Source organism: Seriola aureovittata, chromosome 10, assembly GCF_021018895.1.
Source record: "Seriola aureovittata isolate HTS-2021-v1 ecotype China chromosome 10, ASM2101889v1, whole genome shotgun sequence".
In the NCBI taxonomy this organism is placed as follows: Eukaryota; Metazoa; Chordata; class Actinopteri; order Carangiformes; family Carangidae; genus Seriola; species Seriola aureovittata.
The window spans coordinates 7513491-7540094 of NC_079373.1; the positions used below are offsets into that span (position 1 = coordinate 7513491).

At 42.3% G+C, this 26604-nt stretch overlaps 1 protein-coding gene across 1 annotated transcript; it reads right to left on the minus strand.

Moving 5' to 3' along the window:
• Positions 1-269: 269 nt before the first annotated feature.
• On the minus strand, positions 270-26294 carry LOC130176644 (transcriptional enhancer factor TEF-3-like). Its single transcript, XM_056387850.1, has 11 exons — positions 26156-26294; positions 14396-14460; positions 13088-13159; positions 11454-11588; positions 10929-10972; positions 10591-10652; positions 10262-10392; positions 9228-9401; positions 5173-5313; positions 3307-3459; positions 270-1240 (listed from the first exon to the last, which is right to left on the minus strand). Exons 4-11 carry the CDS (start codon positions 11553-11555, stop codon positions 1127-1129), a joined length of 921 nt encoding a protein of 306 aa, XP_056243825.1. The 5' UTR covers positions 11556-11588; positions 13088-13159; positions 14396-14460; positions 26156-26294; the 3' UTR covers positions 270-1126.
• Positions 26295-26604: the final 310 nt, after the last annotated feature.

Sequence of the window (26604 nt, forward strand, 5' to 3'; positions counted from 1 at the left end):
TTGTTAAACCATGTTTGGTTAGCCAAATTTATTCAGTGATCTGTTACCTCAGTAATGTCACCTGAAGACTGCCAAGATGTTTGAGGGTATCAGAAAACGTGAAAGATTTGCTCTGAGATATTTACAGGATGTACAAATTACATGTGTATAGATATGTATATAGAATAAAACCCTTCACATTGACTTATATATATCTGTAGGTTCACACAACATGTCGCAGTGTGTGGCCACAGTTTTCACAGAATTCAAAACTCGGCAACAGGGAGGAGTTATGTAAGAAACACTTGTATTTTCATCTGACACTTCAAGGCAGGTTACAGTTACAGACAGCTTCTGTAATCAGCTTACAGATCCAAATCTGGTTCAAGTTAGCAGTGTTATTATGTGCCTGTTGTTGTAGTCAGATAGTTTTCAATCAAAAACAGTAAGACAATACAAGAAACATATGACAACATCAAACAAAGTGAATACAATAGCTCTTTCTTTTAAATCATTTTAGCCTCTTTTTTTTTCATAACTCTGTTTAGAGGAGATGGGTGTGGCACTGTACATAATTACTCAATTGCTCAAATAACACAAAAGATTGGCACCAAAAACAGTGATATCTTATGGATGTGCAAAGGAGGGATCTAATTTCAATTACTTTTCCCCATTGTTATTCATATTTAAGCCACTAGGTGGCGCGCTGCGGCAGCCAAACTCCTCTGTAGCAAACGTCTCCTGCACATGCATGTGTGTAAAAGAATCTAAATCAAAAACAAGCACTAATAAAATGAGATGAAAACACCACCAATGACAACTCTCTCATGCAGGTCTTGTTGGCTAGGTTTGGCTCCTTTGGTATAGAGACCACAGTGTGTCATGGTCCTTTTCTTCTTCTTCTTCTTCTTCTTGTCACTTTTCACACAAAGCCTCTTTCAGCTTCCACAGTCTCAAATCCAGCTCCTCCTCAGCAGTAGAAGTGTTCCTGGGCGCGCTGACAAAGCCAGTGTTTCTCTGGGCTCCTGACCGAGTTGTATGGTTTCAGCTCTAAGCTCACGGAGGAAGTAGTCCATTGTTTAGTGTTGTTGCTCACTGAGGTGCTACAGTGGGTCTATAGCAGGTAAGTTCCAACTGTGTGACTGTGTCAATCTTTCACTAGCCTGTAAATATGATGCTGTGCACCGTGCTCGCTAGTGGACACTTCAAAGACGTAGGCTACGCACAGCAGGGTCTCCAGTGTGTCCCTGTTAGTCACCACCTGTAGACAAACACAGAAGGGTCCGGATCAGTCACGCTGGGCTAAAATCCTACCAAACCTTTGTTACCCATGTTTTTAAAGTGACTCTACCACACATACAGCAATGTTACCGCTGATATTAATTTGATGTATTCACTCTCCCATTGAAATGTACACTGGGTCCTTTGCGGAGTGGAAGACCCTCTGATAGTATTCACACAATCATCAAGACAGTCTGCTGAAATCCAAACAAACTCTAATGGGATTGGGTAAGACAAACTGTAGAAGAGTTTTACAAAAGACAAAGTAAATACATTTATTCAGATAATGTGTAAAGACATCATGTGATCTCAGGATTGCAAGTTTTTTAAAACTGCTTTTATGTATTCCTTATGTAGTAGAAACCTCCATCATATCGGCAGTGCACGACATGATCAACCTATATTATTAATATAAATATAAATATTTAACATTAGTAAAATCCTAATATAAGTCCAACATTTGAGTTTAAATCACAGTTATTTAAGTTAGTTTAAAAATTAAGTTACAGAAAATAAAATAAATTAATTCTCGTTATTTACCACTCTATGCATGGTTTTGGTAGAGCCATGGCTTTCCAATGCCAAAGCATTATTACCATGATGTATGTTTATGTACGCCTTTAAATTGTATTCAAATGTTTAAAAAAAACAAAAAAAACAATGAATATCAAGCAAAAATAGAAGTATGTTGTCTATAAATCTAATGGCAGCAGCAAATGGTTCCACTTTTCTCAAACATAATGCAGTTACTTCTTTAACAGCAGCTGCTTTTCCATCATGATCCTTTACTTCTAAGATTGTTGTTCCTTTTAAACAATCACTACATAATCATACTTAAATGTTTGACATAGCCCTTCACCACATACATTATGTATATGAACATACTAGGCCAACAAATGTATTTATATAAGAAATTGACAATCACTAAAGGTGATAGTCTAGTAAAACACTACATAATAACAAAGTACTAACTAATAATGAATCATAAATTATACATGATCTCTCTCTCTCTCTCTCTGTTTTTCTATATGCAAGACTAGTTTGTATCTAAAACACAGGAGAAGTGTGGCAATGCAACAAGCATAAAACAAACACAACATCATTGATTCGTTATTGTAATTGCATTGCATTGAATACATAACTCGCTACATGAGGCATATTGATCCATTGTTCTCGGCCATGCAGTGCATGCATGCATCTGTTGTCTGCGTGTATGTGTGTGCATGTCTGTGTGTGTGTGTGTGTGTGTGTGTATGCACATCTGTTCATGGTTAATATGAGCTAAATCAGCCCATTGAGAAACCTAATGACATGCTGCCATGTAGTCGTCAGTGTGGGCTCAATATGGTCATTGTCCCTTGTCCAGTAGGAATGCAGCCACCAGTGGAAGGGACACCAATGTCTTTGAACCCTGGTATCGGGAACCACTTTGTTACTATGGTGACTCTAGTCACTTGGCTCTCTGAGGAGCACAGCGGCTCATTCAGAAAAGTCCATCCAGAAACAAAAAAATAATGTTTTAACTCTGCAAGAAACCATGAAAACATTACTGCTCACAGGCAGTTTAAAAAAAATGCTACCAGCTGTTAATGGTCTACCACACATAGGAAACATCACATCACAACTACGGTCATTTAAAGACAAAACAGTTTTCCTGTGTCACACTCTTTACAGCACTGGGATACCTGCAAAAAACATTCTTTGATTTGAAAGAAAGTACCTGCACACATACTGAACCTCCACATGGCCCTGAGCGCTTTATCGCCCCAGCATAGCATGAATGGAATCACATGAATGATGAAGGACAATTAGTGTCCATGAGTGCGTTGCAGGCAATGAGTCATATCCAAATTCATTTCAAATCAGGACAACCTGTTTATGCTAACACAGTCTGCTCAAACCAGTAGTGAGTGTTGACATTCCTTAGTTTTCTTATACTGGCTCTATTCCTTCAATATGTCACAGAATACCTGAATATCTTATATGAAATAAAATCCCCAGCCTCTATGCACTCATATACTGTACACCGCTGATTCCTGTGTGTACCTGTAGAATAGTGAAGTTCTCCAGTACGCTGTTCATCATGTACTTCTCTGGCAGGTGTTTAAGCTTGTGGATGAAGTTGATCATGTATTCACATAACGGGGAGCGGTGGATCCGAAACATGTAGCGCCCATTCTCAAAACGTGCATACTCCGTCTAGAGAAACAGATGCAATATACTATAAAGGCATACAGTCCAATATATGAGAACAAACAGCATAGCATGTGGTATAGCGTGTGGAAGGAGAATTTAAAACACATTAAAGGATAAAATGTGAAATAATTTGGGGGAAAAAAACAGGGATACATCTTTCATTGAAAGCCAATTGGATACATTAGATATGAACATCTATGTGATAAGGTGCAATATGTGTAATATAATACACCTAATGCAGCATATGGCATGTCAGATATGACAATAAACATATTTCTCGTGAGGACCATAATCAAATGATGAAGCCATTAAATATCATCATGTGGCCTATTGAGGCAGATGGCTCTACCTAGGGAAGTGTGTGTATGTGTTTATATTGTACAATCCATCAGCACTGGGTGGGGGCAGGGCCACTATTGTGTCTAGTTAACGGGAAGCACAGCAGTTAGTCATGCAGGGGAGATTTGTGAACCACGTCAGTTTCCTGACCACAGATCAGCGCTGAGTGACTGGAATCCATCTGCACCAGTAGCACTTATTCACTCCCCTGGCTGATAAATATGGTTTTTGACGTGGTCATGAACTTTTAATGTGGAAATATCACTAATCTATCCAGCGATCAGTGATGCAAACTTCTTGAATTGTAGCCACATATACTGTAAAGGCTACTGTTGTTGATCATCCCCAAACGTTGGGTTTTCAACACAATGTGCTAGATCTAAGTGAGATCTAAAAAACAGATAAATTCATGAACTCAAACTATGAGGCTAGTTGCTGCATTTATGGGAAAATAACAGAAAAAAACAGCAAATAAAGCTTCCATTGTAATGATCTAATAGAATTAATTACTTTCTGTATTAATAATGGCTTAAACCCACTGAAAATTTAACTAATATTCATTGCCTTAGCTTTGATTCATGCTCATTTTTTGCATCTTTTCAGGAGGAAATTCTAATTATGCGCTGTCATCTCTAAATCAAAACACAAATGACATAATATTTCTCATAAAAATATTGCAAAGGAGGACATTTTTTAGCCCTGAGCAGAATCTACATAACTCCCTGTCTGCTGTCAGGCCATTTAGGCACGGTGGTCACAGCTGGAATCGAAAGTTATGTGATGCCTACTGCCCCAAAAAGACTTTTTGTCTGTACACAGTTCTTAAAAAAATGAACAGCTGTAAAATGACTGACTAAATGTTTGTTCTGTTTGTGTCACAAACATTCTGAAATAAATCCATAATAAACAATAAAAATAAAGAACTTGACCTGTCAGGGCTAAGGATAATTAAGGGCCCTAAAAAGCCAAAGCCCAAGGAAGCCTTTTTCAGCCTGGTGAACAAAGCAAACAAAGTATCCAGTTCCCTTTATACATCCATGCTACGGCCTCAACAAGCTCAACCAATCACATGGTTAGGAAGGCAAAAAAAAAAGTGAGCTCAAAATAAAAAGGTGACCTCGTAAAAATGTGAAAGTGTGGGAGACAAAATTGGAATTTTGAAAAGAAAGTGAAAGGGACATGTGCCCCCTTGTCCCCAGGAAATTGAAAGCAGTAGCTGTAAGAGTACATTGTAAGGAAATGTTGCTGCTCTTTAGCTGGAAAAATAGTCATATTTCATAATGAATGCAGGGTAAATGCCTCATACTCTAGTTTAAGTTAACCCTTTAAAAAAAAAAAAAAAAGATTCTTAATGACCCTTGATACCCCTGGTCTTACCTCCACTTTCTCCACCACCTGTTTGCCAAAGGAGCAGACTTTGGTGGATGAGGTGATAATCATGTTCTCAGAGCTCTCGTACTGGCTGGAAACACCGTAGAAGAAGCTGCTGTCATCCTGCAGGTTTACACTAAGATCCGCCTGGAGAGAAGACACATATGACACGTCAGTCTGACCCAGAAGGAACCACAGTTAGTTAGGCGTAGGTGTATGAGGATTCGCTGCTCCTCACATGAAGACATCCCCCTTCTTTAACTGAAGACATGTGCTGAGCATCCAAAATCTTAAGGATATACAGTACCAGCTCCATAATCTACAGCAAAATATCAAGTCCTACTTCTCTGCTCATATGGATCTTAAAGGAACACGTGTGTGTCTGACGCAGAGTGTTACAGCTCAACAAAGCTTGCGAGTGATTCTCTGTAAAGCCAAGAGGCATCCAATGGCCAGATCCTTGTTGACCTAGTGTAACACTGTCAAATCCAGCCCCAAGATTCCCAAGGTGCTGTGTATCTCTGACTGTGAGTGTGTGTTTTGTTCTATGTCGATTATACATAAGATACATACTGTAAGATTTTCATTCTTTGATCGAAGGTGAATTCAAGGGTCCATTTGAATAATAATCCACTGGAACTTTTCTGATCGAGCCAATGTTAGTTTCTACATAATTAAACTAATTTTTCATTCCTAAACGTGAGATTTAAATTGTAGTAAATAAAAAGAAAGGAAACAGGGCAATATCTGTGTACTGGACTTCCTATGCTGAATATACAACTCCACAAGTTAAATCTAAAAGTTTCTTTATCCTCAGATTCATCTACCCTCTGATCCAGCCACTAGTTCAAGTTTGAATTGAGGCAGGTATAATCTGATTTTGGATCAGACTGCGGTGCCGTCTCCTCCATCAGACAGCTGGGCTGTTTTACCTTTTCCCCTGTCAGGCTCTTGTCTCCTAATGGGCCATTGAGACACCGCTCAGCCTCCTCTCATCTCTTCATCACCCGTTCATCTTCATCCCTGGCTCATGTAATTCCTCTATTTGTCTTCATCCCTGGGGCCTAGTGACCCTCCCCGAACCGCCATTCCCTGCTTCCCTAACAGCCTGCGAGGGAATTCATCCAATTACAATCAGCAGTGTGCAATTGGCTGATTAGATCATGGCGGGCAGGCTGGCTGTGTAACAATTTAGCAGAGCCAGCTCAAATCGGATTCCCTCGGCACTTCAAAGGCGTGAGACAATCCGTTAGGACAGGGCCACGGGCGCTGAGGGGGTGAGGAGGGAAGTGGGGAAAGGGACAGGGCAGCCAGCGGCCGACAGGGGGGTTTGCTGGAAATTCAATCTAGAATGCCATAGCTTTGGAGGTGGGCCAGCCGCCTGTCACCGTCACCATGCCAACCTGCGCCTCAGCACACCCCCGAGTCATGACCTGCCACGTGGCTGTGTCATTGCGGCGACATCAAATGGGCCCTTCCCATCTTTTACAATGGCGTAAATAAGGTTATCGTATTTTCAGATGTGTTGAGGATTTCATTTTGCTTATTTTCATGGCCGAGAGCATCTTTGCTGTTTTGTTTTTTTTTTCCAGCATGGGTGTTGAAATGCCCAGCTGTTTTGTAGCATTTCTGTGTTTTGTCATGGATGCCTTGAGAATTGGAGGACCCCCTTGGGATACAGTAAGATGAACAGACTGAGAGGGGACAGTGTTATGAGCTTGTTTTGCTCAAGCGTGGAGCTGCATGTGTTGTAACTGTTGACTCCACCACGCTCTGACATGAATCAACAGAGTAATATTTCACTGATGAATGACTTGTTGGTTACGTGCCACCCACCATTTCTCCTGCCATCCCTATCCCTTGTTCACACTGTCTGTGTCCCTATTTCTATCTCCTGCTCTTTATTGCTGTCTTGCTCTCTTTTTCTTTATGATATATGACAGGGCGACTCATCCCCTCCTTCCCCTCACCCCTGAATCAAATGCCATGGCTCGACCAGCTGCTCTTTCCAAGGACTGGAGAAGACTACTTGCAATATGGTGTCACTCACCAATGTCTTTTATCTGCCCACAATAAATAATGTGGCAGTCAAACATATGTGAAGGGTAATGCCACACATACAAAGCCATCTGGTGGCATAAGATTGCAAGACAGCACTTTGAACTTGACATTCGGTGGCACGTCAAACCACAGCAGTTTTATTATTCATCCGCTTTGCAAGTCACCAGTGGCCTTGACATAACACAGTTTTGATCAAGTGGATCACAATGGCAATCATGTCTCATAGTTGTGAAGATGATGGTTTCTTCATCATTCTTTTCTGAGGCGGCACAGTGTGTCTCCACTATCAACATCCAACCTCCAAAATCAAACCACGGTACCTAAAGGATCCAAACAACTTCTGAAAGCCCCGCAAAACACTGTGGACGACTTTGAGTCTAAAGGTGGTCCCCCGTGGGTTTGGACTCTGCTGTGGCAGGTCGATGCTGATCTGCCACAGCAGGAGAACCACTGTCTGCTGTGGTTTCCTCTGCCAGCAACAGCTCACCCCTTTGGGTGGATGTGTATGGGACCCCTGGGTCTGCGGTACATCTCTGTGCTATTGGAACAACCCTGTCAGTCCCTCTGTGTTGGGGGGGGGGGGGGGGGGGGTTACAGTAGACAAAGAGAATGACAGGCATGATGCTTAGCCTAAGACAACCTCTCATGAGACGAGGCTCTCATGACTCTGAGATGCTGCACACGGTCAGACTGTACATCCCCTCTATGGTTACAAACACGAAAAGTTTGTTAAGGGCCATTAAAGTGCAGGCCAGACTGGATTGCCATTTCATTTCACTTCATTTATTCTATTCTATACCTGAACAAATCAGAGCTATGGATTGAGAAGTTTGGAGTTACAAAAGAAACGTACTTTCACTCACACTAATCATGCTTAAAGCCAACACACCCACATAACAAAGAGCAGAGTCTGAATAACAGATTCTTACTTAAAGTCACTTTGGTTACATGTTTCGCCAGAGATGATTTGATCGCTTCAAAACTTTTGTGATTAAGTTAATGTCCTTTTAAATACAGTTGGTATTTACATCTTACTTCTTCCACATATGTGTAGAGGGAGGTGCCCTGAGGTAAAGAAGAGGGAGGGTTTGTAACTGTGTACGTGTTGTTCATGATACAAATACCAAAGGTCTTGTCCTGAGGTAAAGCAAGGTGGTCAGATCAGAGAGATGAACAAAGTAGACGTCTTCAATTACACCCTCATACTCCCCATTTCTCTGTCTGCCTCTCCCTCTACAGAGCTCTCTTCTTTGGCTTCAACTTGCATTTTTCCCTTCGTCTTTTCACTGATGTCACATCAGTCTCCTCCATCTGTCTGCATCTTAAGTCGACTTTGTCATCATGGCTGACTCTCTTATCTCTCTCAGTATGTTATAGTGAGCTGGTGGTGTTATGTGTTTGTCTATGTGTGTGTGTGTGTGTATGTGTGTGTGTGTTTCTGGGGCTTATCTATAAATAAATATATTGGGGGAGGGCATGAGGGTTGGACTCAGTGTAATAGTGCAGAGACAGGTGCCTAGGCTCACATTTCCCCTAGTGAAAGATCAGGCCTGCCACTCTCCCCAAGGCTGCTGTCACACATAATCACAAATACACACACACACACACACACATCACAGACACATACAAATGTGCCCACACCAAATGCATGTTGCGACGCAGTGTCTTCTTTGCTTGCATGTAAACCACCGATCGGGGTCATGGGAGCGATGACTTTCCATTCATTCTGGGCCTAAATCGCTCTTAAGTTTATTTAACTCCGATGATTAAGCTATCTCAACACCGTTAACACCGCTAGGCCATTAACAGCCAACAGGTGCTACAAAACATTAACAAGAGTATTCACTGTACTCTCACCTCACCTTCATGACTTGGGGAAGATAATGTGGTCTGAGGATGTATGAAACATGCACAGCATCAGACTGAGCTTTACATGAATAAAAATGGCTTTCTAATTGAAATGAATTGAAAAGAAGTGGATTTAATGTGGAGTTCTTTACCCAGAACTTGACGAGAAAGAAAGCATTGTGTGGCCCTTTGTCAAACAGCTCCTTCAGGCCTCCTTTCTTCTCGGGGAACTTGTCGTAGATCTGCCTGATGTCCACCGACTCCAGATAGGGGTCGCTGTAGCTCGGGTTGGACTGGCCAATATGCACAAACAGGTGCTTGTTGAACTGGAGAGAGACAAAAGTGCATATCAGGAGGTGAACGGAGCCAAAAATGTCAAATGTCCGCTTTCCTGAATTGCCACTAACGCCAAGTGCACTGCGCAATCCAGGACATCTGTCGCATTGGGCCTGCTGTTCCATTGCATCATGTTTATTGTAATATCCCATCACCTGTCTCGAGGGTTCCACCCTTTTCTCCCCCTCTTGCACCATTCATGAGCATGTGATGTGCTGCTGTGTGTGTCTACATCTATGTGTTAATCCTGTTCATCCTGGGATCTCTGTGAGCTGCTGCCACACCCTACATCAAAAACCACAAAGGATTAAACAATTAAGAGCAAATATCCAGATCTCCTTTTCAAGAGATTTCTGTTAGAAGGTTTACTTTTTTCATGTTGCTCGTTATCTTTTCATTGTGTAATACAACTTGGCCACTGTGTATAAGATGATTAAGTTTTGAATCTTTGAATCCTGACTCTTTGAATCACAGCTCACACTAACTACAGGGTTCTTCATCTGTTTTATTTCAAACAGATCCGTGCCAAAGTCTGTGCCAGACTACTTTTTCCCTGAAAAATATGTGCTGCAACAAAGGTCTCAGACAGCATATGAAAAAGATTTTGTTATCTAAAAAGAAAGTGTGTTTTTATCATTGATAGAGAGAAGCGAGATATTTAATATAAAGACTATTGTTCTCTTGTTGCCACAAGCAGGCGAAAACAAAACAACAAAAATCTAAAAATTGTGAATAAAGTGAGTTTTGGTCTTATCCACCTGTCATAGTAGGGAATAAATAAATAAATTAAACAAACTTTAGTGTGGTGGAGTATGTGTGAGACAAAGTTATCTCCAGTCTTGTTACTCACAGTCTCTGGGTCCTGAGGTTGCTCCAGGAAGGCAGAGAACTCCAGCATTCGCAGTTTAGAGCTGGCAATGCTTCTACCCTGCCAAGGGGGGGCACCGGGAGACATGGACAGCCCTGCTGTGCTTTCATAACCTGCAAACGAGAGGGCAGTGAGTGCGTAAACGTGTGGTTTGAGTGTGACAAAGTCGAACTTGAAAATGCAGCGATATGGCAGCTTTGAGATTTTTGCGATCTCTTCATCACGAGCCGGGTTGTCTCATCACTTTGCCGGCATGACAGCCCTCTGTCAACACAGCTGGGGGGGGGGGGGGGGGGGGGGGGGGCACCCACCTGTTATGGGGGCCGGGCCGGACGCTTGCATGGTGTAACTCTGCTGGGAGAAGGGCTTAATGCTAGAGAGACGAGACAGACGAGAGGGAGAGGCATGTTATGCACTGTCTCGGCCTCATGACCCCATCTCACATACTAATTGGACTGGCTGACCTCTAAAGATGCAGGGGGCAGAGTGGTATGCTGAATGTCAGACAGCTGAAGACTTTTCCTTATAATTGCACTGATGTGTTTTAATTTGTTCTGAGATTCATTTCCTGACTGAAATTTATCTAATGGTTATTAAGCTGATCACATGAAAAATGTGGCACTTGAGAATAGAAAGAATAGCTACTCACTCTTCATGGCCTCCTGGCTGTCCTGGAAGTGCCCCATGCCAAAACTGCGGAAAAACAAAAAAGTGCAATTACTCAGTTTCACCATGACACCAATTCTCAAGCAACAATTGTGTTATTGTGTTATTGTGTCTATTAAATCCAGCTTAAATGTGACACATCAAATAGGAAAAAATGTGTTTCTCTACATTCAGTATAATTTGACACACATGGATTAAATGAAACCCTGTAAACACCTCTTTAAAAAGGACTTTAATTCAGAATTAATTGAATCACAGATGTTGTAAAAAGGTCAAATCATCTGTAGGTTCATAAATTGAAATAGTGCAAAGTCTCAAATCTGTACAATTAAATATGCAAAGAGGGACATAAATTACAAGATAAAATTAACCAACATCCAGGGAAATGATGGACATGTATCACTATACAGGGTGATGGAATATTCTATAAATGTGGCCTCTGCTCAGCCTTTGAGGTTAATCTGAATAATATACATATGGTGGAAGGGTCACTGGTTTAGGGACTCACCCCACCGGTAGTGGGATAAGCTGGCCTAGACAGGCCTTGGAGAGCCATCTTGTTCTGGAAAGCCGTGGGTGAGATGATCTGGGCTGAGGACATGGTGGCCATACTCTGCAGGGCCTTGTCTTTGGCAGCCTGGTCCTAGAGAGAAAGAGAGAGAGGGACAGAGAGTGAGAGTGAGACAAACAGAAAGCTACGCAAATGGAGAGCAGTCATCAGACTCCATTTATGTCAGCTCCCCATATTCACCGGCAACACAAGCAGAGCCCTAAAAGGGGAAATGAAGGGCTGAGGCCAGCTTGCATCATCGGTGAATCCCTGCCAGGCAGAGAGGTGGAGAGAAGGTGATATTACAGTCAAGGGCCTTTGGGTCAAGAGTTAAGTTTATTGCTTTGGCGGGGGCAAGCCAGTGATGACAACTAGCTTCTGTTGGAGGTCATATTGGAAGACAGGGTAGGTAACCGGGTGATATGTTAGTATGCTCATCGCAATGGTATCAAAATTGCAACATGCTAAAGCCATTGAAAATTGTTTAAAGTAGGTGATAGCTACAAAAATTGTGCTCTCCTGTGCTACACTGAAAAGTGATACACCTCTTGTTTTTGAATCCACTCCTTCAGCAGTTTCCAAACCACAGAGGACTACAAGCACTTGCCGCCCAGCCCTAATGGGCAAGGCCACACGGTGCATTCTTCTTCCCAGAACTGGCTAACACAAGGGCATAGCTGAAATATGGGGGGTACATGTGGTAGGGATCTCAGTTACACCAAAGACGTATTTAAAAAGGCCTGTGACAGGGGCCAACCCTGTGACCGATGCCGGGCTCTGTCAGCTGAACCCTCGTGGCTACCGTCCAAGGTGAGGGGAGAGTCCTGTTGCCTGCCGTGGGGTGCGGGTATGCGGATGAGAAATGTAAACTGAGAAAGTACTGGGGGGACAGGGATGTGTAAGCTCTCAGTATACCGCACAGGAAAACTTTTATTGAGGTACTTACCAAAAGTAATACCTGGAAGGAATAATACAGGGATTAATTTGTTTCCTGACAATTGCGTTTGGTTCATCTTGTTCATAATTGTGCACAGTAAGCCTCGGGCTCCCAGAAATATGTTCACATTTCATCGAAATGTGTCAGCATGCCATTTAAAACTAGCATCAATTAGAGAGTGCAATTAAAATAGCCAGTGGTTTGTGCCTTTGTGTTAATGGAATGTGAATGCATGGCAGTGCAGGGGCCATGCATGTTGAAATACCTTTAACAAAACATGAAACTTCATTACGAGGGGAAATAACACAGGGTAATAATGTTTTCAACTTCTTTCCATCTGCTGCTGCTCAACTTGATTAAAATCATGATAATAACCTCAGCGAATGCAGGAACCACGGTTTGATTATGATCTAAAACCCTGTATGGCTCAATCTCAAATAACAATGCAACATACTAATGACACTCATTCAGCCAAGACTTTCCTCTCAGGTAACATGCACACAGAGAAGCTATGTTACAATATCTGATTTGTAATTATGAATTTGATAGAGTTCACATATTGTTAATTCTTCTTTATTTTCCTGCAAATCATATACAGTATTTAATCATCCAAAACATTTACTGAATGTAGAAAAGCAGATAGAAGTTGACTCACGTAGCGTACCTTCAGCTTCACCTGGATCTCTCTGGCCTTCCGTCGGGCTAAAACCTGGATGTGACTGGATACCTGAAAGATGTGGAAGATGTACTTATGTTGGCACATAAGTACAATGCTTAACAGCAGAGTTAAGCATTGTACTTATGCGCCATATTTCCAACTGAAATAGGTGGCATGAGGGATTTTTTTTTTTTGTGCCTCACAGCGAAAAGGACCCTGAGTTCAAAGTTAACACCTCCACCTGGCGGGGTTTTAGCGATGTTTCAGTTTCCTTCCACAGTCCGAAAACACACCGTTGAATCTGAGGCTATAAATTGGCCGGGGGGGGGGGGGGGGGCATGAGTGTGAATATGTTTGTGTGGCAACCTGTCCACGATGTACCTGAACGATGTGTCACCTGAGGCTCACTGGGTTACGTAGCAGCCCCCAGTGACCATGGATGAACAGGTTCAGAGGTGGATGTCTTATAACTGATAAAAAACAAAACTATACACATGGCTTAATACCAATAAAGCCAAGCAGAGGAATATGGATTTTTGTAATATGGGTAAACTGCCTCTGTTGCACTGGTTTGATAAACAACACTAACTTTAACTTATTTTACTTTTAGAAGTAAAATATTACTGAATCTACCCCCCCCATCTCATATTTTTCATTTAACAATATGCATTGAATTTGTTCTTTTGCAAGATCTACATCTTATTTGTTTCTTTATCTGTATTGAACTTCCTGCTGCAACACAGCAGTGAGTCAGTTTACTGCTGTTGGACCAGCAGGTGTCCCTCTATCTCTCCACCAACCTGTCCCACCATCCATCTCTGATCTGTCCCTGCCCCTACCCCTCACCCCCTTCTCTTTATCCTCTCCTCTAATCTCCACTCATCTCTTCTCATTCTCTCACTGTCTCTGCCAGATGACTTCGCAGGGACCCTTTCTCTCCACATCTATCACTGCCCATACATCAGTCCATCTATATCAGATACCATAGTGAGGATAGAGTTCCAAATCCTTTGCGTGTCCCACCTCGGTCTCCCATACAGATCTCCATATTCCCCAGCTTCTTTCCCCTTCTAACAAGCACCAGATCCATGAGGTGGTGAAGAAATAACACCGACACTTGATCCTATAGCATCTGTGCATTGGGCCCTGGCCCTAAATCAATCGTCATGTCCAGTCCTCCAAGCTGAGGGTAGTGTGAAGTGGGCGGGGGGCTGGTACCCGGGGTGCTGGGGCATCACTCAGCAGGACAGGACTTTCTGGAGGGGTTCAAAAATAGCGGCTGATTCAAATGGCTAGAGGACTCACCTGCTTCCTGGTCCGCGTCTTCCCTGTGCGAAGTTTGATATACCGTGCAATCAACTCATTTCGTCCTGTAAGAGTCCAGAAAATGTCGTTTTAGTTTGATAAACAATTATCACAAGGTTCACTAAGTGGAAATCTTCCGGAGCTTTCAGCCACCCTGTAACCAGCTTCAAGCTCAACATCATTTTGAATTTATTTGACATTAAATTTTATACTTAATCTCTTTCAAATTTGACAGAGTGGGCACAATGTCTTTAATATGTCAAATATTGAGAGAAATGACACAACATGCAATAATGTAGTTTCACAAAATAAGTGAAGGGAGAATTAATAGGCAAAGAGCAAGTTGGTTTTTTGGTTTTTTTGTTTCAGTTTGAATTTCTTGCTTCAAAATGTTTTTGTTGCTTTTATCTGCTATATTCAACCACCTGCCCTAAATCTTATAAAAATCTAAATCAAAAGAAAAAAATTGGAGCAACCTACAAAACACTACATACCAACATTTAACCAAAATCAGATTAAGTTTTACAGTTTCTTTTACTGTTTACGTAAATGTTCTTATGCTGTTGTTACAGTACACTGATACAAAGTGCAGTAGACAGGAAAAAATATTCACCATGATGTATTTGAAATTGTGGGGATGGGAAGAGCATGATCTCAGTGTGGAGGAAACAAAATGTTCACCAAAGCTAAATATTAACTCATCATCAGTGAGCTTGCTCTGCACATCCAGTCAAACCAGAAAGCATGGGACAGAGGAATGAGGAAATATATATGTGCACTGTATATTTCTGTGCATCTTTTTACACAAATAGCTTTGTGCTGAAGTCACTGTATAATTAGCTAAATTAACTGCTTTAAATCTGTCTGTGTGTGCACATATTCGGAAGAGTTTGCGCGCATGCACATATAGAGATGCATGTGCAAACACACACGCTTGGAGCAAGAGTCAAGGCTGTCAAGTGTGTCAACGCTGAAAACTGCAAGTAGTGCAAGTAAAACACTAAGTATATACATCTGTCTGTGTGAGAGCTTGCATCAGTCTGATGCTGACCCCTCTGAGTGTACACTGAGCCTTAACAGTGAGTGTGTGTCTGTATGCTGCCACTGCTGAACTGCTGACAGACAGGTCACATTGGCAGAGCAGGTGGAGGCCACAGCCATGCGATCCTCCGACCGGACTCAGGACAGACACGGCACAGGCCAGTGACCAAAGGGGGCCCAGTCTGGTGAGGCTGCCAGGCAGCTGGTGTGTGTGTCAATGTTTATGGAATATGCCTTTACGCCCACAGTAAATCTTGGGCTTGTTCCCCCCCAACCACAGTGTCTAGTTACAGTGGAGGGCAACGGTCATGTGGCTTTTTTCACCCTCTTCTCCAAAACTAAACCTCTCGTTTAAGGGCTAAAATGGAGAACACACAAATGGGCGTGTGTGCACGTTAACATACAGAAGGTTTCATGGGTACAAGGATGTTGTAAGATTGTGTTCTGGATGTAAAATGATATGGCTGTATAAAAGCTAATAGCTATTATACCAACTATATAGGGAATACTCACTTCTGCTGAAAAGATTAGTCAATTACTGGATGAATAGTTCCTCAGCAGCTATTTTGAGTCATTTGAGTCAATATTGCTAAAAAAGCTTCCAAAAATGAAATATTTGCAGATTTTCTTTGTTTTCTATCATGATCAGTTGAATATCTGAGTGTTAAACTGCTGGATGAACAAAATAAGCTATTTAAATAAGACATATTGCCCTCTGGGAAATCGTTGTCGGAATGAAATGGCCACAATTTCAGAGTAATCTATACAATAATCAATTAATTAAAAATGAAATGAATCATTAACAGCAGCCATATAATTGAGATCAGCACATTTACAAAGAGGTACTAAGAAAAGAGAGGACGCAGACAAACACAAGATCAGTTACAGAGTGAATCACACTCAAAGGAGATCTCTCACGCTCCCACACAGGCCCCCACACAAACACAAACACACACACACGTACACACAAACACAAACACACACACACACGCACACAGTCATACAAGACTTTGCTAGACTTTGCACCACCTCTTAAACACGGTCATTTTTCCCTTGGCACCACATCTCCATGTGAATTAACACACAGATCAGTCACGACACACAACCGGTACAAACCCGTCAGATTTTCCCTCACATAGCGACGCTTGGGTCAGACCTCACAGCGCTCCACAAACCAGCCAATCGAGTGACCCCACATAATGAAAAGAGGAAACCCGACGCCCAGCTGAACCCCCATCAGAAATTTCGTCAGCCAATAAAAGTGATCAGATTCTGCGCGGAATGCAAAACACTGTTTCTTCCCTGCGCTCATGTGAACCGGTCGCCTGGCCCCTGCAGTTTGCTGAAAGCACTGATGGAGACTGGCATCATTTTAGGGTGACCTTCTTTAAACTTATTGCACATTATATTTGCTGTCATATTTTTATTTTTACTGTAAATTGCAATTTGGACGGAGGGGGTTCTTTAAAAAAAAAAAATCACAATCATATAAAGCACAACTGCATTTTATTATCTTTTGGCTCTGGGTTTCAGAGATTGCATCATTTCCACTGTAATCACCAACGTAACTGCTGAGATCTGGAAACATAGCAACACTTTACATGAAGTCAGACAGGGAAAGAAACACACGCAGTCAGATGATCAGATAGGATGTAAACAAGCCAACAGTTTAGTCAGATTGTCTAAACAGTTTATTCTGAGGTAAAACTGAAAGTGAATGCAACCATTATGTTGCTAATTAACTCTTATTGCTTGGTGAAACTGTGAGTTCACCACTACAGTAACTGTTGTAGGTAAAAATTGAACCAGAAAGTGTGTCTGTAAAGTGTAGAGGATAATTATTATAGTATATTGTAATATTTAGTAATAATTCTTAATTTTCTCTTCCAAATTAGTTTAGAAATCCTTTGAAAAATCCGATTGTCTAATTTCATGTGTTTCTTGCCCTGTCTGATCTTAATGGCCAAACAAGACTAGCAGCAAAGGTTTTTGGTTCCAGCTAAAAAGGCCGCCTGCAGTATTATAGTGCCATTATATGAAATCAACTGGAACAAGGGAACAAACCAGTAAACCAGTCGACGGCTCCAAAAGTGGTGTTAAAAATGTTCACATTATACAACAGAGTGATGTTATCTGTGAATCAGTGAATGAATCAGTGTTGGCTTGGAAAGCAAAAGAGGAAAAAAAAAAGTGGTCAATATTAGTCCTTGTAAAGCTCCAGATCCCTGAAACACACACACACACACACACACACACACACACACACACACACACACACACACACATATATGTACGCACACACATATTACCCAGCTGTAGAACTGCCTTTGTCTGAAGCTTTTGTGGGCTAAACCCCTCTCTCAAATGCTCTTCTACTCCGGTTTATACACACAGTCGCACACAGAGATATAGAAAATAAACCGACACACACACTTCAGCGCCAGTTAAGACATTCATTCCGTCTCAATCTTATTTTCCTTTCAGGGCTGAAACTCTTCAACCGTTTACTGTTTATCAGGAGGTGCACTCGCCGGCCGATTGTTCGAGCCCCTAAATACATATTTCTTTAATTCCCTGGGGATTAAGAAAGAGTTCCACATTTCCTCGCAATCAAACTCTTGAAAAGACGAACAGAGAGCTTTGTCAAAGTCCTCACAGTACTTGACCTCAAATGAACATTAAGTTGCCTGTATCGAGTTCCTCACATTACAGCAGCAAGTTCCTGCAGTTCCCAGCAATTTATCTTCTGGAGACTCCACTCAGTGTACAGTAAGATGTACATGGTGTATCCAATCCAATAGGGATTTTCAAAGTAGCAGACACAGATGCGTGAGCATGTCTGCACAGATGAATAGAAACTTCCCATGAATTCAGAAAAGCAGCTCCTTCTTTTCATTTGGTGGCCAGACAGCTGTGAAGCAATGTTATGGACTTATCAAACTTTAAAACTGTAAAGAACCGAGTTAACCACAAGTCAAGTACAAGCATGGAAGATACTGACATTAGAGTTGTAAAGTTCTTCTGTGAAAATGCTAACATACCTGTTTGGCAGGATGCAAAATAAAGTGAGCGACATCCTGAAAACTACAGTGTTTGCAGTCGGGGCCCTGAGGCTCTGGAACTTTGAGTCTCTACTTTTATCAGAGAGCTTTTCCTGGTTCTACTTTCCCTGAAGTGTTTTATTTCTCTGTATGGGCTTTTATACACCTAACTGTTTTAATTGTTTCAAATGTTTTTCCTTTCTTTGAAACCTATTGATTTTATGTCTCATCTATTTTATTGCTGCCTTTGTCAAGCAACTTTGTAACATGGATTTTGAAAAATGTTCTACAAATAAAGATCTCTATTATTATTATTATTATATACATACACGTATGTTCGTTCTTGTGTATAATGATTTCAAAAGGTATTCTACCACCAGCAGTGCAAACGACAAGCAGTTTTATCGACCGTATCCACATTCAAAATTAGCCAGATATGTATTGCAAGCATTAAACAGCTTCCTTAATGGGCTGTTGAAGCGGGTTTGCTTCATGTACTTGTATCAGATGCCCTACCACTCCTAGAGTGAGTGCTTGGGGAAGGGCCCATCAAAAATACCCTCCAACACACCCATGAGATCAGAGAGGGGACTCAGTCACACAGCGATGAGATCATGATATCCAATGGGAGTAGCTCAGACAGAGAACCTGTGCCAGCCGAGGCTACAGGAAAGTCAGTAGGAACATTATACCATCACCCACTGGTCCACAGTTTGATGTTGTTTATCACACTGCCTGCAGTCATGGACTTGTCTGGGGGAAATCTGATTCTGGAAAAATTTCTTAAGGGCATGAAAAGTGACCGACCGCAGCAGAAGCAAAGTCGAGTGTTACAGAGTTCAGGGGATACTGCTGGGTTGTGCGACTTGGAAATGATTAAAATTTTGTGAGTTTATAGGGAATATTCCTCTGGCTGTTACATGTTGGTCCAGTTTCCACACTGCCAGGGTTAGAATTATCTATGAGGAGACTCTACACTTTTAAAAGTTGCTCTGGCTGAGTGATAGTGTGTCCTGAAGGACACCTTTTCTGACGTATTTTCTAACTTAAAGCCACCCTGTGTAACTTTTGATGAACAGCGGCTTCTCTAGCCACAGGTGCTAATGACAAAATAAGGGCACATTGACCCCTCTACATTTCCCAAGATTCTCCTGAGTCGGTTTAATAATGCCACCACAATATGACGAATGGCAAGTACAAGTTAGAGCCGTGCATGTATTATAAGAGCTGGATATAGTGTGGTGGAGTCAGGTGTGCTACCAATTTTTTTCCAGTACTGCAACAGAAAGATCTGTTTGGTCCAAAAAACTTTTCTTAAATTTAATTTAATTTTCCTAAATTTAATTTAATTTCTTAAATGTGAATCTAAATACATCACTGCATAAGACTCCATAGATGATTTTTATGCTGTGGCACTAAAACTGTGTTGGCAGCAGACACAAGAATATGTGAGTATGGCTAACTGATTTCAGAAACACAAAATTTTATAATGACACTGACATAGAAGCCGTATTTAATCACTGATTCATGAGGTCATATCGATGTCGATCCAACATCCTTTCAGGAGGTGGGTTTGAAATGGACCCTTGGAACTGCAGTAGAAAACTTAACATTTGACCCAAAATCCATACAAGTATAGAGTAAAACAGCCACAAAAACATCTCTGAACCACATCAAGAACATCAAAACTATGATGATGCTAAACTATGATGATGCTAAAGGGCATAACAAAAACTGTTTTGGCAACTTGCCTTCTCCTCCTCAGGCCTGGAGGTGGAGGTCACAGAGAGGTGGATGGGGTTGGTGTAGGCGGCCTGCAGTGCTCCTTCCAAAGTCAACCTCTGGGCCTGGTTGGTCATAAATCTGCCTTTTTGCCCAATGTGGCTGCGGTCATCACTGGCCTGGGTCTGATCTCTCTCTCTCTTCCTCCTTCTCAGTGTCTCTCTCTCAACCCAGTGCATTCCTGACATTCCTATATACTGATTGGTCCGCACCGGGTCTTGCATCTGCTGCTCCACCGTCACCCCATGTGTCCATGTCCTGTTTGTGCGTGTACAACAACACCTCTATGTACAAATACTCTAATCTATTTAAAAATGAACTTAAACCTTAAATTATGTTTTATATTATAATCATGATTAAATCAAATGATACAGCCATCTCTGGAGAACAACGTTCTTCCTTGTATGTGCTCAGCTGTGTTTAGGTATGTGGCAGAAATGTTTTTATTGTTGTGGTCATATTTAACTTGTATGCTCATTATCATTTATCCAAATTTATCATTTCTAATTATCGTTTTTATCATTTATGCTAATTATCATTTCATGTTTTTCAGTGTGTGCATGCACAGTTGTGCATGTATGTCTAACTGTACACCAACTGCCATCCTCTCTGAAGGCACATCTGCCAGCCATACGTTTTCCCTCTGCAGCACATATGCCCCACTTTGTCTGCTCAGGAAAACAAAGGTCACATTTAGGCTGCAGGAATGTCTTGGCTGGGTGTTATTTCCCCTCTGATAGAGCCTGGATGCAGCCTACTGAGCCCTGAAAAGACCTCTCTCAAGCCTCAATACCAGCAACAAGTCAGGAACTACATTAATACAGATGCAACAGCCCTGCTGGCGCAGGGTCACTAAGCATGTCTAGTTTAACTCAACATTTCAATAATTAGAATAATATACTATTAATGAAAATTGATAACTGTCATCAAAATGACAACAAAATCATTTTGGTTCATCTCTTTATGACTGAACCGTTTGCTCTTTTGACATACTGAATGATAAACTGATCTGATCTCAAAACAGAGATTCCCAAAAATAAAATAATAGAACAATAATATAGAGATTCACAAAACATGAAGGTGACTGTGTGAATATAATAATGTAAAACACGCAATAAGTGAAGGAGGTGCTTCACCTCATCATGATGGGATATGTGGAGATAGTGTGAGACATAAGCGAGCTCAAAGAAGTGGGTGGGCAATCTGTGTACAATTACATCGTCAACACTAACTAAAGTTTTAATTGATAAAGCCTAAATTTTAAGCTACGTTGTCATATACAACCAAGAAAATTCCTCCTAGGTTTGCACTGTTGCAACATATTCTTTTCAAATTAGAGGATTAGAGGAGTTCTTTACAGAGATTCCTCTAAAAATCCCTGTTCTTATTTCACCAAATGACACAGCTCTTTCAAGGGTCTGTAAATTAAAGTTTTATTTCCCGTCTCTTATTACCCCAGTTTCTGTGAGTTGGTCTCTGACTGTCTCTCACCGGTGTCATTCAAGCTTGCAAAAGCCACAGCTTCCTCTCTGGCTGAATGTCATATGCAGTGACATGCAGAGTCCTCCACTCATCAGCATGGTAACCAGTTGCCCTGCTGTCAGGAGCCAAATCTAAAGTTTGATTTCTGACAAAGTATAATATTTATAGCAGAGGAGTAAATTTAACAGATGTCATGTTATTTTAACACAACCTGCTACGAGTGTCTTTGCAATTACAGAGATTTATGCCGAGGTAGTTTGCGCGTGGCTCGGCGTATGTTAATCGCATAGACAGATCAACAGATGTCTACTCTGTAAGGAGCCTTCTACCTTCCACCTTGCTGGTCTGAGATGACAGATAAAGTGACAAGGACAGCTCGGTTACACGGCTCTCATTGCTCACCATTTCCTTTTTGGTTACACTGTGAGATACAGGGAAGAGAAGTACATAAAGACAGAGAGTGACAGAGATAGAGAGGGAGCAGTGTCTGGATTCCAGGAGTTCATTATCAGCAGGGGAGTTCCTCGAAAACCCTCCAGAGAGCGACGTGAACAGTTTTTAATAATTGCTGCCACAGACATTGACAGCCTTAAGACCTGTTAAAATATGTATTAGCATTCACATGCTTTCATTAATTTAATATTAGCCTCTACTGGCTTTCAGTGGAATCACGTGATGATATGAACAAAAGAAATGAAGTACTTGTGTAATGCACAAGTGCACGTCTACAGGCAGAGAGCCGAGACGTGGTAACAAGGAAGGAAACCACTTGAAAACACAGGCTCTTCAAAAGGTCAACGGGTCAAGGTCACTGGTGAATCTCTCACTTTACTGCCAAAGTTTGGACCTGGGTGAGGACTCGCTGTTGCTTTCCGCTGACCTTTATAATCACATTCTTAATGAGGAGCGCTCGAGACGAAAACATATTTGCATCGCCTGACAAAAACCGACAAATGTGTTGACATGTTGCACAAGCGAGGCTCAGTGGAAGCCTGATTCATTGTGTGGGTATCCTTTGTTCTGAACTGACAGAAAAACATGCCACTACTGAGTGAAGCTCTGTTGACTTGATCCACTTTTCTCCACACAAGCACTCTCTTCTTCTTCCACAGGAACTAAGACACATTCAAATGTGAGAAAAGTGCCCCTCTAACAGATGTGAGGAAATTAAGTGTGAAGGAACCAAACAGCTGCATAAAACACGATGCGGTGCAAGATTTAATGCTGCTAAATAAAAAAATGATTCAAAAGGCATCATGAAATAAAACAATTACAATTGCAAAAGTGGCACATAAATTAATATGGCAGTTATATGGCAGCAAATAAACAGGGAAGATAATCATATTTCCAGTGCCACATTCTTCTAGTGGGAGCTGTCAGCACATTGGTTTCCACTGCACTACAAGTTTGGGACTGTTTTTCCATTATTGCAGCATGAGGCCTTCGGTCAGACTACAGGGCACGTCTCTCGCTGAGAGCCACACAAGGCAGGAAATGTTTTCTTTGGCAGATGCATGTCAAATTACCCCCGGAGCACATAACCGCCACAATATCCGTGACACCGTCCCTAATAAGCGAGCTAATAGGTCTATTGAGTAATGGGCGCGAGGGCCAGCGCTATGCACAGCATTATGGGAAAAAAATGCAGTGAATGTACACGGAATATGGGGTAAAAACATTCCATTCAATTTGGGAATTTACAATGGAGAAGGCAATCCGAACACATTCCTTCTGTCTCGCTGCTCAGAGACTCAATATCATATTGTTTGGTAAAAAATGGCATTCATTCCTCAAAGGGGAATTCAACCTGAAATTCAGAGTATGTCGCTCTCGGCCAGCATTTTCTTTTTTTCTAGGGGTTTGTTTTGTCTGTGTGTCCATATCTAGCCAGTGCAAGGAGGCTAAATAACATTTCAATAACTATCAAATCGTCGCTGCACCATTTCATGTATGCCTTTAGAGATATTCTCAGCTGATATTTGATTTGGCTACGTGATTTAAGACCACCCATCAGCGCTTTAACAACATTAACAACACTAAAGACCTTCAAAGTGGTTTTGCATTGATTGTGGTTGCTTGAATGACTTGAGTTGTTGGCCACTTGTGACCCCAGGGATGGTGATAAAAGGGGAGGACTGTGGAGCTGCAGGGGCTGTAAGGGAAGAACTGGTTGAGCTGTTTAGGGGGCAATGGGGGCAAAGTGGGCCACGCACGGGCTCAGTCTTGACTCATTTCTCAAGTCATAAATCTGGATTTGCAGCGAGGCCGTGAGGTTGAACTCAGAGAGCAGCTGGAGGTGAACTGAAAGGCAGACGGACTGACTGGCAGGAGGGAGAAGAGCTTGTTAAAGGACATAAAAGACACAGACAGACAGGGAGTCTGAGACAAAGAGATGTGAGGAGTTAAATCACAGAAATAGCAGAGAGCAGAGGAGTTAAGCACAAAGACACAACCTCCACCTTTCTCAATCTGAAACACACACATATACACACAAGGCGGACAGGTGTGAGAGCGGTCTGCTGAGGCCCAGAGGCCATGCAAGACACTACTGCCCACCTTGGTGTTTATTTGTCCAGCCCCCTCCTCCCCTCCAGGCGTTCAAAGGGTAAACGTCTATTCTGGTTTAGGGTTACAGCCGAGCTGCCTTGAACCCTCAGGCTCCCAAGCACACATGCCATTCCTGGCGGGCCAACGCGCTCCCTGGCGCGCATCACCTGCCCCTGACCCCCACAGGGAGGAAGGGGCACCTCAGTGCCTGCCTTGCCAAAAATCTCCCCACCACCACCTTTGTCCATCCAGCCACCCATCCCCATGACACAGAATGACCCACCTGCCCCTCTCTCCTCTGCCCCCCCACCCCACCCCCCTCCAACTATTATTACAGGCTTTATAAGGATTTAAGTGTTGATCGGAGGATGGCCATGACCTCAATAGGTGGCTAAGCTAGGCTAGGCAGACCTAACAGTTAAAGGAGCTGTCTGGCACAGTGACAAAACAAGGCGATGACAGAGGCTGTCTGATAGTGCCACTACCTCCATCCACCCTGTTTTCCACCGACCAGATCCACTATCACACAGTCAGGCAGGAGGACACACTACGGCCAAGCCATCTGTTACCAAACATCTTTCATCAAGATGTCGTAGAGGAATGTCACTTCACCTTCCCAACACCTGTTTGGCAATGACATTATCCAAAGATTCACTGAGGAAATACCTGCAGTGTAGTTATTTTTGCTCCTTTACCGCCAATAATTTTCAACTGCAGGGTAATAAACAAATTTCAGGATGGTACTCGAAGAAATCAACCAGTCTGCATAATTTCTGATAGATTACTTGAAGCGGCAACACACAAAGTAAGCAGCAATGCCATTTAATTACAAGCAGTGCACTCTGGGTAGGAAGTGAGAATGGCTCCTCTGAACGTGTTTGTGGTGAGCGATTAATTTTGGTAACAGGAATACTGTAAAGTGCTTTCCACTCTCACAGCCAGAGATACAATGAGGCAGGGGTCCAGCCAAAATGACTCAGCTAAATATCACAGCTTCTGACATGAGATGAAAAAACTCTGCATGATGAGCATATATGAATGTATAAAGTGTGGAAGATGTGCAGAAGAAGGAGTGATGTGAGTGCGCACATGCCTGTTTCTGACACATCACGCCATCATACTGTACGTTACTGGACCAAGTGGCGCTGACAGCTGTGCAGGAAACAGGAGTGATGTGAAACATGAACACAAGGACTGGTGGTGAATGGGTGTGTGTGTGTGTGTGTGTGTGTGGGAGAGAGATTGTGAAACAAATTGTCTGACCATATGCAATACAGTTTATAGTGGGGAGTGTGCACCAGTATTTATCTGTTTATTCCCACAATGCTGCAGATGTGGTGCTGCTGAAAGAACTATTTCACTGCACCTGAATCTTTAGTCATCAACCTCTCATTGACATATCAAATCTTAAGCACTAAATACAATCAGCTTAATGGAGCCATTATTCGCAGCTTTAACAGTAGCAGGAAAAGCTATTTATTGTCAAACTTTTTTGTAGCCATTGATATGGGTGTGACATGAGTTCAGTATGTAAGCGATATAGCCTATATATAGCCAAAGGTATGACAATGTGTGCGAGCAAGCAGGGACGTTTGTGTGTTTAATGTCTTTCAACCTTATTTGCAAGTAGGAGTGTGTGTATGTTTGTCCTCTCCATAGTGGAGGAGTTCTCATGCAAGAGATTTTTTTTGTTTACCATGGATACTATAGAGAAAGATTATGGACTATCACTTCCTGACTAACTTGAATTTAAGGAAGATTATCTCCAGCTCTGGCCTGCATGTGAGCTGGTCCCCAGGCCTTGTGTTTATCATCTAATTCAGGAAAAAAAAGGAAAACAGAGGACGATGAGGTGGGCGTACCGTACATCTTGCCCTCATCAGAGAGGATGATCTTCCTGCGGCCACAGGGAGGGTAGATGGCCAGGGCCTCCTGGAAGCTCTGCTCGATGTCGGGGCTCCACACGCCCTCTGCATCATTCTCCAGGGGCTTGTCGAGTCCGTCCCCCAGCTCCTCGCTCCCGCCCCTGGGGGAGGGAGCCGGCACCCACTCCGCAGACGTGGTGGGAAGACGGAGAGGGGGCCACAGAGCAGGGGGTGGAGGGTCAGGGGTTGGGGGGGGTGAGGGCGGAAGAAGAAGGAGGAGACTGCAGGGAGTGGAGCGGCCTGTATGAAATCCACAGGTGTGTTGATGATGATGATGGTGATGAGTGTGGATGTGGCGGGACAGTCCTGGGAAAGGAAAGAAAAAAGGATGATAAATTGATTTGTGACGAGGAAGTTTCTCAAATCCAGAATTATCCAGGTGAAGGATTTC